Genomic DNA, 14,635 nt, shown 5'->3' with positions numbered 1-14,635 from the left:
ACTCCAGTTATACACCACAGCACAGGGGAAGTGCCCTGCAAGTCCCCACCACTCCAGGGACTATCCAAAATGACCAAATGGAAGAATTCCCCTCAGAAGAATCTCCAGGAAATAACAACAGCTGACAAACTGATCAAAGAGGATTTAAATAATATAACAGAAAGTGAATTTAGAATAATAGTCATAAAATTAATCGCTGGGCTTGAAAACAGTATAGAGGACAGCAGAGAATCTCTTGCTACAGAGATCAAGGGACTAAGGAATAGTCAGGAGGAGCTGAAAAACGCTTTAAACGAGATGCAAAATAAAATGGAAACAACCACGGCTCAGATTGAAGAGGCGGAGGAGAGAATAGGTGAACTAGAAAATAAAATTATGGAAAAAGAGGAAGCTGAGAAAAAGAGAGATAAAAAAATCTAGGAGTATGAGGGGAAAATTAGAGAATTAAGTGATGCACTAAAAAGAAATAATATACACATAATTGGTATTCCAGAGGAGGACGAGAGAGGAAAGGTGCTGAAGGGGTACTTGAAGAAATCATAGCTGAGAACTTCCCTGAACTGGGGAAGGAAAAAGGCATTGAAATCCAAGAGGCACAGAGAACTCCCTTCAGACCTAACTTGAATCGATCTTCTGCACGACATATCATAGTGAAACTGACAAAATACAAGGATAAAAAGAAAATTCTGAAAGCAGCGAGGGACAAACGTGCCCTAACATAAAAAGGGAGACCTATAAGACTCATGACTGATCTCTCTTCTGAAACTTGGCAGGCCATAACGGATTGGCAGGATATCTTCAATGTGATGAACAGAAAAAATATGCAGCCGAGAATCCTTTATCCAGCAAGTCTGTCATTTAGAATAGAAGGAGAGATAAAGGTCTTCCCAAACAAAAACTGAAGGAATTTGTCACCACTAAACCAGCCCTACAAGAGATCCGAAGGGGGATCCTGTGAGACAAAGTACCAGAGACATCGCTACAAGCATAAAACATACAGACATCACAATGACTCTAAACCCATATCTTTCTATAATAACACTGAATGTAAATGGACTAAATGCGCCAACCAAAAGACATAGGGTATCAGAATGGATACAAAAAAACAAGACCCCTCATTTGCTGCCTACAAGAGACTCATTTGAGACCCTGAGGACACCTTCAGATTGAGAGTGAGGGGATGGAGAACTATCTATCATGCTACTGGAAGTCACAAAAAAGCTGGGGTAGCTAGCCATACTTATATCAGACAAACTAGACTTTAAATTAAAAGCTGTAACAAGAGATGAAGAATGGCATTATATAATAATTACAGGGTCTATACATCAGGAAGAGCTAACAATTATAAATGTCTATGCCCCGAATACGGAAGCCCCCAAATATATAAAACAATTACTCACAAACATAAGCAACCTTATTGATAAGAATGTGGTAATTGCAGGGGACTTTAATACACCACTTACAGAAATGGATAGATCATCTAGACACACGGTCAATAAAGAAACAAGGGCCCTGAATGAGACATTGGATCAGATGGACTTGACAGATATATTTAGAACTCTGCATCCCAAAGCAACAGAATATACTTTCTTCTCGAGTGCACATGGAACATTCTCCAAGATAGATCACATACTGGGTCACAAAACAGCCCTTCATAAGTATACAAGAATTGAAATCATACCATGCATACTTTCAGACCACAATGCTATGAAGCTTGAAATCAACCACAGGAAAAAGTCTGGCAAACCTCCAAAAGCATGGAGGTTAAAGGACACCCTACTAAAGAATGAGTGGGTCAACCAGGCAATTAGAGAAGAAATTTAAAAATATATGGAAACAAATGAAAATGAAAATACAACAATCCAAACACTTTGGGATGCAGCTAAGGCAGTCTTGAGAGGAAAATACATTGCAATCCAGGCCTATCTCAAGAAACAAGAAAAATCCCAAATACAAAATCTAACAGCACACCTAAAGGAAATAGAAGCAGAACAGCAAAGGCAGCCTAAACCCAGCAGAAGAAGAGAAATAATAAAGATCAGAGCAGAAATAAACAATATAGAATCTAAAAATCTGTAGAGCAGATCAATGAAACCAAGAGCTGGTTTTTTGAAAAAATAAACAAAATTGACAAACCTCTAGCCAGGCTTCCCAAAAAGAAAAGGGAGATGACCCAAATAGATAAAATCATGAATGAAAATGGAATTATTACAACCAATCCCTCAGAGATACAGTTATCAGGGAATACTATGGAAAATTATATGCCAACAAATTGGACAACCTGGAAGAAATGGACAAATTCCTGAACACCCACACTCTTCCAAAACTCAATCAGGGGGAAATAGAAAGCTTAAAGAGACCCATAACCAGAGAAGAAATTGAATCAGTCATCAAAAATCTCCCAAAAAATAGGAGTCCAGGACCAGATGGCTTCCCAGGGGAGTTCTACCAGACGTTTAAAGCAGAGATAATACCTATCCTTCTCAAGCTATTCCAAGAAACAGAAAGGGAAGAAAAACTTCCAGACTCATTCTATGAAGCCAGTATTACTTTGATTCCTAAACCAGACAGAGACCCAGTAAAAAAAGAGAACTACAGGCCAATATCCCTGATGAATATATGTATGCAAAAATTCTCAATAAGATACTAGCAAATCAAACTCAACAGCATATAAAAAGAATTATTCACCATGATCAAGTGGCATTCATTCCTGGGATGCAGGGCTGGTTCAACAGTCACAAATCAATCAACATGATACATCACATTAATAAAAGAAAAGATAAGAACCATATGGTCCTGTTAATCGATGCAGAAAAGGCCTTTGACAAAATCCAGCACCCTTTCTTAATAAAAACCCTTGAGAAAGTCGGGACAGAAGGAACATACTTAAACATCATAAAAGCCATTTATGAAAAGCCCACAGCTAACATCATCCTCAATGGAGAAAAACTGAGGGCTTTTCCCCCGAGATCAGGAACATGACAGGGATGCCCACTCTCACTGCTGTTGTTTAACATAGTGTTGGAAGTTCTAGCATCAGCAATAAGACCACAAAGGGAAATCAGAGGCATCAAAATTGGCAAAGATGAAGTCAAGCTTTCACTTTTTGCAGGTGACATGATACTATACATGGAAAATCCGATAGACTCCACAAAAAGTCTGCTAGAACTGATACATGAATTCAGCAAAGTTGCAGGATACAAAATCAATGTACAGAAATCAACTGCATTCTTATACACTAACAATGAAGCACCAGAAGGACAAATAAAGAAACTGATCCCATTCACAATTGCACCAAGAAGCATAAAATACCTAGGAATAAATCTAACCAAAGATGTAAAAGATCTGTATGCTGAAAACTATAGAAAGCTTATGAAGGAAATTGAAGAAGATATAAAGAAATGGAAAAACATTCCGTGCTCATGGATTGGAAGAATAAATATTGTCAAAATGTCAATACTACCCAAAGCTATCTACACATTCAATGCAATCCCAATCAAAATTGCACCAGCATTCTTCTCGAAACTAGAACAAGCCATCCTAAAATTCATATGGAACCACAAAAGGCCCCGAATAGCCAAAGGAATTTTGAAGAAGAAGACCAAAGCAGGAGGCATCACAATCCCAGACTTTAGCCTCTACTACAAAGCTGTCATCATCAAGACAGAATGGTATTGGCTCAAAAACAGACACATAGACCAATGGAATAGAATAGAAACCCCAGAACTAGACTCACAAAAGTATGGCCAATGAATCTTTGACAAAGCAGGAAAGAACATCCAATGGAAAAAAGACAACCTCTTTAACAAATGGTGCTGGGAGAACTGGACAGCAACATGCAGAAGGTTCAAACTAGACCACTTTCTCACACCATTCACAAAAATAAACTCAAAATGGATAAAGGACCTGAATGTGAGACAGGAAACCATCAAAACCCTAGAGGAGAAAGCAGGAAAAGACCCCTCTGACCTCAGCCATAGCAATTTCTTACTCGACACATCCCCAAAGGCAAGGGAATTAAAAGCAAAAGTGAATTACTGGGACCTTATGAAGATAAAAAGCTTCTGCACAGCAAAGGAAACAACCAACAAAACTAAAAGGCAACCAACGGAATGGGAAAAGATATTTGCAAATGACATATCGGACAAAGGGCTAGTATCCAAAATCTATAAAGAGCTCACCAAACTCCACACCCAAAAAACAAATAACCCAGTGAAGAAATAGGCAGAAAACATGAATAGACACTTCTCTAAAGAAGACATCCGGATGGCCAACAGGCACATAAAAAGATGCTCAATGTCGCTCCTCATCAGGGAAATACAAATCAAAACCACACTCAGATACCACCTCCCGCCAGAGTGGCCAAAATGAACAAATCAGGAGAGTATAGATGCTGGCGAGGATGTGGAGAAACGGGAACCCTCTTGCACTGTTGGTGGGAATGCAAATTGGTGCAGCCACCCTGCACCAATCAGAAAAAACAGTGTGGAGGTTCCTCAGAAAATTAAAAATAGACCTACCCTATGAGCCAGCAGTAGCACTGCTAGGAATTTACCCAAGGGATACAGGAGTACTGATGCATAGGGGCACTTGTACCACAACGTTTATAGCAGCACTCTCAACAATAGCCAAATTATGGAAAGAGCCTAAATGTCCATCAACTGATGAATGGATAAAGAAATTGTGGTTTATATACACAATGGAGTACTACGTGACAATGAGAAAGAATTAAATATGGCCCTTTGTAGCAACGTGGATGGAACTGGAGAGTGTGATGCTAAGTGAAATAAGCCATACAGAGAAAGACAGATACCATATGTTTTCACTGTTATGTGGATCCTGAGAAACTTAACAGAAACCCATGGGGGAGGGTAAGGAAAAAAAAAAAAAGAGGTTAGAGTGGGAGAGAGCCAAAGCAGAAGACACTCTTAAAAACTGAGAATAAACTGAGGGTTGATGGGGGGTGGGAGGGAGGGGAGAGTGGGTGATGGGTATTGAGGAGGGCAAGTTTTGGGATGAGCACTGGGTGTTGTATGGAAACCTATTTGACAATAAATTTCATATATTGAAAAATAAATAAATAAATAAATAAATAAATAAATAAATAAATAAATACAAATCCAGTTATTATTCTCATTTCCCCCAACTGTCTTACACAGACAACATATAGATATATTTGGTCTATGTGTTTAATCAGCAGGCAAATAAATTCCAAATATTATAATTAGTTGATATATCTCTGGAGTATCTTTTAATCTGTTCATTCTCTCTCCTTTTATTTTTTCCTTGCAATTTTTTGTGAAAGAAAATGACATTTTTCTGGTAGTCTCCTAGTCTGTATGTTACTGGCCAAATCTCTGTCTGTTTTTTAACGTTTTATTATTTATTTTTGAGAGAGAGTGAGTGTGAGCAGGGGAGGTGTAGAAAAGAGGGAGACAGAGGATCCAAAGAGGGTTCCGTGCTGACAGCACAGACTGGTTGAATCTCTTTTAACATGCTTCTCTGTTTCTATATTTCTTGAAAATTGGTAACTGGGACTAGTGGCTTGACAAGATTCAGGGTTTCTCTGTTTGGTTAGTCGTTTTTTTGTTGGTTTCTTTTTGTTTGTTTGTTTTTACTTTTTCTACATCCATCCATTTATTAGCAGGGCAATGACATCCTGTTAGCTAGAATACAATGGGGGGTTACTCAGATCAGAGGGCTGTAAGCTATCTGCAGAGGGGAGGAGGGGGAAGATACAGAAACAGGTAAAGAATATCTCTGTTTTGCAGAACAAATAGCTGCTACCAAGGTTGGCCAGGTTTTCCAACCCATACATTTTTGGAGATAGTTTCAGCCAGATTGGAGCTGAGAAGCTGCATAGAAGGCCCCTTTAACTCATTATAATACTAAGGTCTCCTCCTATGGGTAGGATTTTCTGCCATTTTTTGAACATACAATATATGCACTAGCATGTTGACATGCTAGCATGCACAGTTGAACCAAAGTGGCTAAGCAACAAAATACTTATTAATTTCCTAATGTATCAAACACTCTGCCCCTGCACTCTCGCACATTGGATAAAAGCTTCAGTGTTTTGAGAACTATCTCCCTGTCTCCTTACTTACTGCAAGTAATGAAAAAGTTTCTGCCCCAAACTTGGGCTGGTCTATTGGCTGATGCACCCTAAGCAGCAGATCCTTTGTGTTCAATGGCAAACCTAACCCCATCCTTACCCCACTGATTATCAGTTAAGTATTATAAAGGAAACTTCTCGTTAAGTATTTGAGTATACTCATATACAGAACATATGTTGATTTTCTCTGCCTTTATTTACCAGTTTTCAAAACAATGACATGGGTCCCTAGCACCAAATGAAGTTTTGCGTATTTTTTAGTGCCCTTATCAATTGGTAGATTTAGTATTTCAGTCCATTGCACTTATAATTGTCACCGAAGCTCAAATCAGTTCCCCCAAAAAGAGTTGCTTCAGGTTGACCCTAATTCCTCTTGTTGGGCCAGGCGTGTGAGGCTCACTCTCTCCCAAATCAGTCATTTCTCCAGTTTGTGCGCAGAATGGCATTTGTATAGTCATTCTTAACTACAAACCTTTTATTTCTCCATTTCTATTTAATACATTACCATTCCTAACAGTATTACAGCCGCCCTACGTTTTAGGTTTAACTCTGAGACATCCTAAACTAAGAGCTCCAACCAAGAACCTAATTTCTCTGTCAAAGGGCAGCAGGGCCGCCAGAACCAGTGAGATGCGGTCCGCCCGGCCTCCTAGAGCGGAATCGGAACTGCGCTGGAGGGCCTTGCGAGCGCTGCTCCTTAGCATCCCCTCTGCCTTGGTTCCGGGGGCGCAAAGCCAGACCGAGGGACCACGGGTCGTCCGAGGCGCAGGCAAGGGCTACGTGGCTGCGGGGGGGAAAAGGACGGGCACATGCCTGCCCGGGCGCCTACAAGTTCTGCAGGTTGCGGACCCACGCGCAGAACGCGAGGTGGCTGGCCCGCCTAACCCTAAGGTGGAGTAGAGGGGAAGTGGCGGGAGTTTGGCCGGAAGACTGACTGCCCTGTCCTCTCTGCGGCTCCCTGGTTGGGATCCGAGAAGTTGAACCTACACTGTGAGCTCCGCGGCGTCCTTTTCCGAGAAGAAAACTTTCCATGGTGGCAGGGTGGAATTTTGCTTTATTTTACCCTTTGGAAAGTTGAAGGGTTGTTTAAATGGGAGAAGGAGGTAAAAAGAAGAGATTATTGAATTTCGCATTCTTCATGTGGCCATTTCAGCCTCTGAGGGGAACCAGAATGTGCCACCCTTAAATATGGCACTTTGCCATAAGGATTGTTTTGAACTGAAGTCACTTGAGAATCACCAGGTGGAGAAAGAGTTCTGTGCCCACATTGCACCTAAGAGCAGGGCATAAATTTCCTCCAATGAAGGTGTGCCTCTGTATCAGGAAGAGTGCCTCTTTTTTAAAAAAAAATTTTTTTAACGTTTATTTTTGAGACAGAGAGAGACAGAGCATGAACGGGGGAGGGTCAGAGAGAGGGAGACACAGAATCTGAAACAGGCTCCAGGCTCTGAGCTGTCAGCACAGAGCCCGACGCGGGGCTCGAACTCACGGACCGCGAGATCATGACCTGAGCCGAAGTCGGACGCTTAACCGACCGAGCCACCCAGGCGCCCCAGGAAGAGTGCCTCTTACCAGAGGTGGAGTAGGAACCTCAGATAAGTGCATAAGCAAGCCTGGCCCTTATCTTCATCGGTTCCTCCTTATATTTCCTAGTTATATCCCTTGAAAGCGAAAACATCTTTCCTGTAAGAAAGTTACATAAGCTCCCGAATCTAACATTGCAATTGAACTTTTCCCTGTACTCCTCTGTGAAATTTGAATAAAATTATATGCCGTCTTTTCCTGTTAATTTGTCTTTTGTGAGTTAACTTCACATGGCTACTAGTCACTAAATAGACAACAGAGGAAAGGTTTTTCTCCTTGGCACCTGTGATGCATAGTTACCAATTCAAAGTGAATCATAAAGTCCTTTTAAGCTCACAAATCCATCCCTTTTAGAATGCTAGAGACCCCCCTACTATCTGCAAAGTCTGAGTAGTGTTACCATGGAAAACCTGGGTCTGTTCTCCCAACACTTTATATTTCTGTAGCTTTAATATTTCTATGTACATTTTATCTTTGCATCAATGGAGAATCAGGCTTACCCCACGTAGTAGAGTTCTCCAGAGGAACAGAAACAAGAGGAGAGAGAGACAGGTAAGAAATTGGCTCATGCAGTTATGGAGGCCAGGAGGTCTCAAGATCTGCAGCACAAGTTAGCACCCTTGAGACCCAGAAAAAGCCACTGTTCCAGTTCCAATCCAAAGATAAAGGAAAAGGCTAATGTTCTAGTTTGAAGGCCACCAGGCAGGAAGAATTCTCTCTTATTTGCAGGAGGGTCAGCCTTTTTGTTCTGTTCAGGCCCTCAATTAATTAGATGAGTGCCAGCCAAATCAGGAAGGGTAATCTTCTTTACTCAGGCTACCAATTGCAATGTGACTCTCATCCAGAAACACCCTCACAGACATGTGAGTAATGTTTGACCAAATATCTGTGCACCCCATGGCCTAGTCAAGTTGCCACAAAACTAACCATCACGCCCCAATTTTTTGCTCTGCCATCACCAGCCAGTTGCCTTTAGATCCTCCTATGTGCTGCTTCATGGTAACAGCAAGATAGGAGGAGCTCTAGTCATCATATGGACCTTGAAGCAGGAAGAAGAGGGAACAGGCAATATCAACCAGCTCCTGTGCTGGTTTCCTTTTTTTTTTTTTTTTTTTTATTTTAAGAAAAATCTTTCCTGAATCCACAGCAGACTTCCCCCCAACCACCTCCATGGCCCACAATGCTCACCTTGACCTTTGGCTGCAAGAAGGTGGGGAGGTGGTGGGGGTTGGTTGGGAAATTAAATATCAAGAAAAGCAGAATAAGAATCCTTGTGCTTGGCTATCTTATATGAATCATAATTGATCTGAGCTAATAATCTGGGGGCTCTTTTAGCCAAGAAGGGAGATGGAATGCCTAAGGGATACAACAGTATCAGGCATAGTTCACAAAATCCCCATCTAGCCCTGCCTCTCTCAGACTGCACCCTTTGCATCTTTGGGGTTTGGGATGGTTACAAACTCAATCACATTTGTGTACACAATTTATTGGCTTATCTTTTAAAACTTGATTCTCTTTATTATGCCTGAACTTTAATACTTTCATTCCCAGATGACAGACTTTCTTCTCCCATTTCTGTGTCTCTTGGGGTCGGGGGGAGGATGCATTGCCATGGACTCTTTGCATGGTTGAATCGAAACTTCTCAAGGTGGGGGATGGTGGTCCTGGCACTGACATCAGTCTTGGTGGCTATGTAGATATGCCCAGATCCTGGGGGGAAACCACTCATTTCAAGAGCAGGTCCCCTCCCTGTTGCAATCAGAGGACTCACCTTACCCTCCTACACTGGTTCTGGCCAATGTCCTGGATGTGCTCACAGATGATGCTTGTGCCACCCCCTGCCCTCTACCAGCCCATCTTCTGACCTAGTGTTCAATGCAGTGCCCTGTCTTAGACTGGACCAAGGGCCATTTCTGTGGGATGCAGATGAGACGTTGCTGTTTTCATGATTCACATGTTTTATGATTCCTCACGCCTGAAGAATGAAGTCCCAGGACCTGAAGTTTAGGACTTCTAACCAAAGACGGGATCCAACTGCAATTTTTCCTGCTGCCTCCCCACAGTCTGATCTATCACTAAGTCCTGTATGTGGAACTCTTCCTTCAAAACACAGGCACATGCACAACACACACACATATACACACACACCTGGTTTATGTCATCCTGGGCATGATTACTGCCTGCCCTGCTCTAGTTGCTACTCCCACAAGAATAGATGGCATTAACTTTCTCTCTTCGGGATGCTTTCCTATCCACCTCCCGCCTTTTCCCATGCTACCACTTTGCTTTTGCACTGAATACTGTGTCTAAAGCAATCACTTATATGTCTAAATCTTAGAATACTAAGAATTCATGGTCTGGGTTAGTTGTAGGACTGCTGCAATAATTAATGCTACTTTGACATGAGAATGGTAGACAGGACAATGCCCATAACAGAACCTTTTCTAAATCATAATTTATATGGTAAAATAAAGTATTGCAAATCAGTAGGGGATATAAACAATGAGTAAGTAGTAATGGGGCAATCAACTCTTTGAAGGGGAGGGAAATTCATGTTCTAAAATGAATTCTAGGAAAACTGTTGTGGTTTTGAAATATGTTCATAACTTATTTTATATTCATCCTTTCAAGATATGGAGCTTAATTCCCCTCTCCTTGTGTGTGGGCTGGACTTAGTAATTTGCTTCTAACAAATAGCATAGGGCAGCTTCGGAGACTAGGGCATAAAAAGCACCATGGCTTCTTCCTGGCTCTCTCTCTGATCACTTTCTGCCATGCCAGGGGGACACTCAAACAGGGCTGTGGAGAGAGACCCGAGGTGAGGAACTGAGGTCACTTGCAAACAGCCATGTGGGGAGCCATCTTGGAAACATCCTTCAACCCCAGGCACACCTTCAAACTGATGCAGCCCTAGCCAACATCTTGACCACAGTCTCATGAGACACCTAAAGTCAGAGCCACTCAGTTAAGATGTTTTCAAATTCTGGGGAGCCTGGGTGGTTCAGTCAGTTGAGGATCCAACTTTTGATTTCAGTTCAGGTCATGATCCCAGTGTGGTGGGATACAGCCCTGCATCACAGGCTCTGCCCTGAACATGGAGCCCTCTTGGGATTTTCTCTCTCTCCCTCTGCCCTTCCCCCAAGCATGCATGTGCTTGCTCACTCCTCTCTCTCTCTATCTCTCTCTCAAAAAAATATGTTTTCAAATTCTGACCCAAAGAAACTGTGAGATAATAAATGTTTGTTGTTTTAAGCCACTAAGTTTTGAGAAGTAGTATGTTAAACAGCAACAGATAACTAATACAAAGATTAAACAGTAAAATATAAAGAAAATAAATTAAAAGACAACATAAGTGGGTCTTGGAGGGGAAAGGACTCTCTAAAGTTTAATGAAAGATTCCTGAGCTACCTGAATATAAATGTCACCAGTCCATGTAATAGATGAGGCCTCACTGGCCACCCCATTTGGTGATGACAGCTTGTGGTGCAAGAGTACAGTGTGGCCATAGGGCCTCTCTCTTTCCCACTTTTTGGGATTACCTGTGGCAAGATTATTAGTGTTCACCAAATACCCACAAGCTCCTCCACTTCCCAGCCACCTTTGCAGTTAGAATGGAGCTTTGTGACTTGGTTCTGGCCAAAGAGACATGGGCCTCAGTGATATAAGGCACTTCTAGGCCTGCCCCTTAAAAATATCCCATAGTTTCTTCAAGTTTTCTATTCCCCTATACTGACAATAGTGAAGTCCACATATTCTAGATGTTATGGCTGGAAGATGGAGGACAGTCTGGTCTGCATAGAACTTTACATGAGCAACAAATAAACATTCTTGTGTTCAGTCACTGAGATGGAGGGTTTATGTGTTACTGCCACCTAGTCTAGCCCATCCTGACTAAATCATTGCCTCTTTCTAGTTCCTGTCTCTGGGTCATTGAGGTATTCCATATATTTTGCAGGAGCAGTCCAGCAGTGCATTTCTACACTTCTGTCCCCTTCAGCTTAGTTACAGTGCTTTGTATAGACAGATTATCACCAGAGTTTTAGGGACTGTGATGCCCAACATACAGGTACAAAAATGGACCTGAGCCTTTCCCACAATTTTCTGTGGCCCAGCCAAGACCAAGCTATCACATTTCACAAGACTTCAGTATTGAGAGAACAACCTACCACTGGCTACAGACCCTGGGCCCCTACCGGGTACCTCCAGCTAGCTCCTGGCCTGCTCCCCGAGTGCTTCTCTGGGCTACAAAAGAGCCAGATCCAGGGAGAGGAAGAAGTCAACCTATGACCCAGCATAAAGCCTCACTTCCAAAGTCCTCTGGTCCTGCCTCTTCCCCAGTGAATGAAGGGAGATGATCCACTCCCTTCAGGTCCCAAAGTCTGCAGGAGTATGACCACAGTAACAATGCTAGTTAATACTGATATAGTGTTTAGTGTATGGCAGGCCTTAGGGTATGTTCTAAGTGCTTTACATATAATAATTTAATTTTCACAATAACCCTATAAAGTAGGTACTCTTACTACCTATTTTCCTCATGAGAAAGCTGAGAAGTTAAGTACCAGTGCAGATTTACATAGCTACCTAGTTCCATAAGAAACCCAGAGCCCAATACTGATTGGAAGAGAAGCACCTTAGAGCAGGATGTCATTTTCCAAGAGCTCACCCTCCAAATTAGAAAAACGAAGCACAGTTCCTCTGGTTTTCAACTTCCCCAAGGTCTCGTATAACTAAGTTAGTCCATGTGCACAACATGGAGTTGAATTCTGTCTCTTTTTAAAAAACATTTCCTTCCTCCTACCAAGTTGGCATAGGCCTGGGTGGCATCTCAGTGACCTCTTACTTGGTCTTGGTGCCCTCCGGTCTGTGAGTGACAATGGGAGAAGAATGGCATCTCCAAGAGGAGACCAGGAAGTTGGGCTTGGACCAGAAAGTGCCAAAGACATTCTCAGGACAGAGCATTTCAAAGATGTTAAAGATCCCAGCTTCAAGACTGCCCAGTTGTGTGTCCTTGGGCAATCGCTTACCTTCTCTGTTTCCTTACCTGTAGAACAGTGTTATATATACAGTGCCTGCCATATATATAGTTGTTAAGAAGCAGTATATTGTTGTAGGTTGTGATCACTTATGAACTCTGGACAGCAAAAACAGGATCAAAACAAATTTATTACGGCCAGGCCAGACAGGAAAATACAAAAGGTCCTGAAAGTCTGGCCCCGAACAAGCTTTGGGAATGTCTTATATAGGCTGTATCGACCACTCGGGTTGCAAAGGGTGGCAATTTGAAAGGGCGGGCACCAATCACACAATCCTGAAGAATTGTAAAATATAACTTGTTGACTCTAGCTAGTTGAAAGCTGAATCATGTTGCTTACAATATTAGTCTTTTATCTAGTTTGAACAGAATGCAGGGCCCGAGAATGGGGAAGGTGTTTACGCCAAGCAGGTTTACAGAAGCTCAAACAAGCAGTTAAGAGTGAGTTTTATCTCTTGGTAACTCAGCAAATGTGGTTTTAAGCAGAACTAATATTTAGGGAACAGGAGCAGCACTTCTACGAGAGCCCAAAACAAACACTGGTTCAGCATCTCATACTCTGGGGTCCCTCTAAGCTTACATAGGTCATAGTTTACTCTTGGGCTACAGGAGGCTAGCTATGTTTGCCCTTTACAATATCAATATATGCAGACTACTTAGAACAGAACCTGCCACAAAATAAGCACCATAAAAGTGCTCACTATTGTTAATTATCATTATAGATAATATTATCATTGTAGTTTCAGTCAGGACTTCTGGAACAAAGACACACCCCCTTTTGCACAGGACCCAAAAATGAGAATGGTAGTTGGGCTACTATTACTTCTAGATCTTTTTCAGGGACTGTGAGTAATCCCTAAGAACCTTTGATAATTCAGGTATCTCCAGGTTCATTCCTATCTCTCAGGCAGCTCAGCAGTGTACCTGCACACACACATTTTATGCATCCATTTAAATCTTCCATATGTGAAAGGAACTCACTGACATTAAAAACATTAGCATTATTTATGGCAAGTTCAAAAGGTGAATTTCTTTGATACAGAATATGTTCCTATGGTAAGCAAAAATTCCACAAAAGATTTTAAGATGACACTAGATCTAAGGAGGGGAGGTGGTCTCTGGATATCACTGAAAGGATAAGCAAATTCAACCACCAAATATGATTTTTTGTTTTGCCTGCAAATTTAGGAAAAAACAAACCTCCTAAAACCTAATTCTGAGGAAGCAAGTGTGTAAAGAGCTCTGTACTTATGGTTATGGGCTTCACACTCTCAAAAAATGAATAAACATTAAAAAAAAAAAGACTCAGACACTTAACTGAGCCATCCAGACACCCCCTACAATAATGTATTTTATAACTTCCTTACTTTGGCCTTCAGGTTTTTGTTTTTCAATCTTTTACTTTTAAAAATGCTGCAGTGAATGACATTTTCATACAGCATTTCATGGGTGTGTAATTTCTAGAGTAGAACTGATGCAGCAAAGTACCACACTGCCAAGTACCTCTTTGGAGGTTGAGAGGGTCTGCACTCCCAACAGCAGGGCAAAGTGAGGGCTTTCCCCCCTGTTCTTATGCTCACAATCTGTTATCAAAGTTTTTGATACTTGCTATTATAAGACAAAAATGGTATATCTGTGTTTTTAGGGTTTGCATTTTTAAAATGTTTTTTTAATGTTTATTTATTTTTGAGAGATAAAGAGAGACAGAACTTGAGTGGGGGAGGGGCAGAGAGAGAGAGACACACGTAATCTGAAGTAGGCTCCAGGCTCTGAGAAGTCAGCACAGAGCTTGACAAGGGGCTGAAACCCACGAACTGCAAGATCATAACCTGAGCTGAAATCAGACGCTTAACCAACTGGGCCACCCAGGTAACCCTCGTGTATAGCACTTTTAATATATCATG

The 14,635-nt window shown here is 41.7% G+C and overlaps 1 protein-coding gene across 1 annotated transcript in view; it reads left to right on the top strand.

Moving 5' to 3' along the window:
• Positions 1–7,015, top strand: part of LOC125164080 (vomeronasal type-1 receptor 90-like) — a 28,642-nt gene extending 21,627 nt beyond the window's left edge. Inside the window, 1 exon segment of the mRNA XM_047856557.1 lies at positions 6,633–7,015. Within this exon segment, the coding sequence (XP_047712513.1) occupies positions 6,633–7,015 (383 nt within the window).
• Positions 7,016–14,635: the final 7,620 nt, after the last annotated feature.

The sequence above is a fragment of the Prionailurus viverrinus genome, chromosome A1, assembly GCF_022837055.1.
Source record: "Prionailurus viverrinus isolate Anna chromosome A1, UM_Priviv_1.0, whole genome shotgun sequence".
NCBI classification, from domain to species: Eukaryota; Metazoa; Chordata; class Mammalia; order Carnivora; family Felidae; genus Prionailurus; species Prionailurus viverrinus.
Note: the sequence above shows the minus strand (reverse complement) of the source record. Positions and strands in the feature narration are given on the sequence as shown.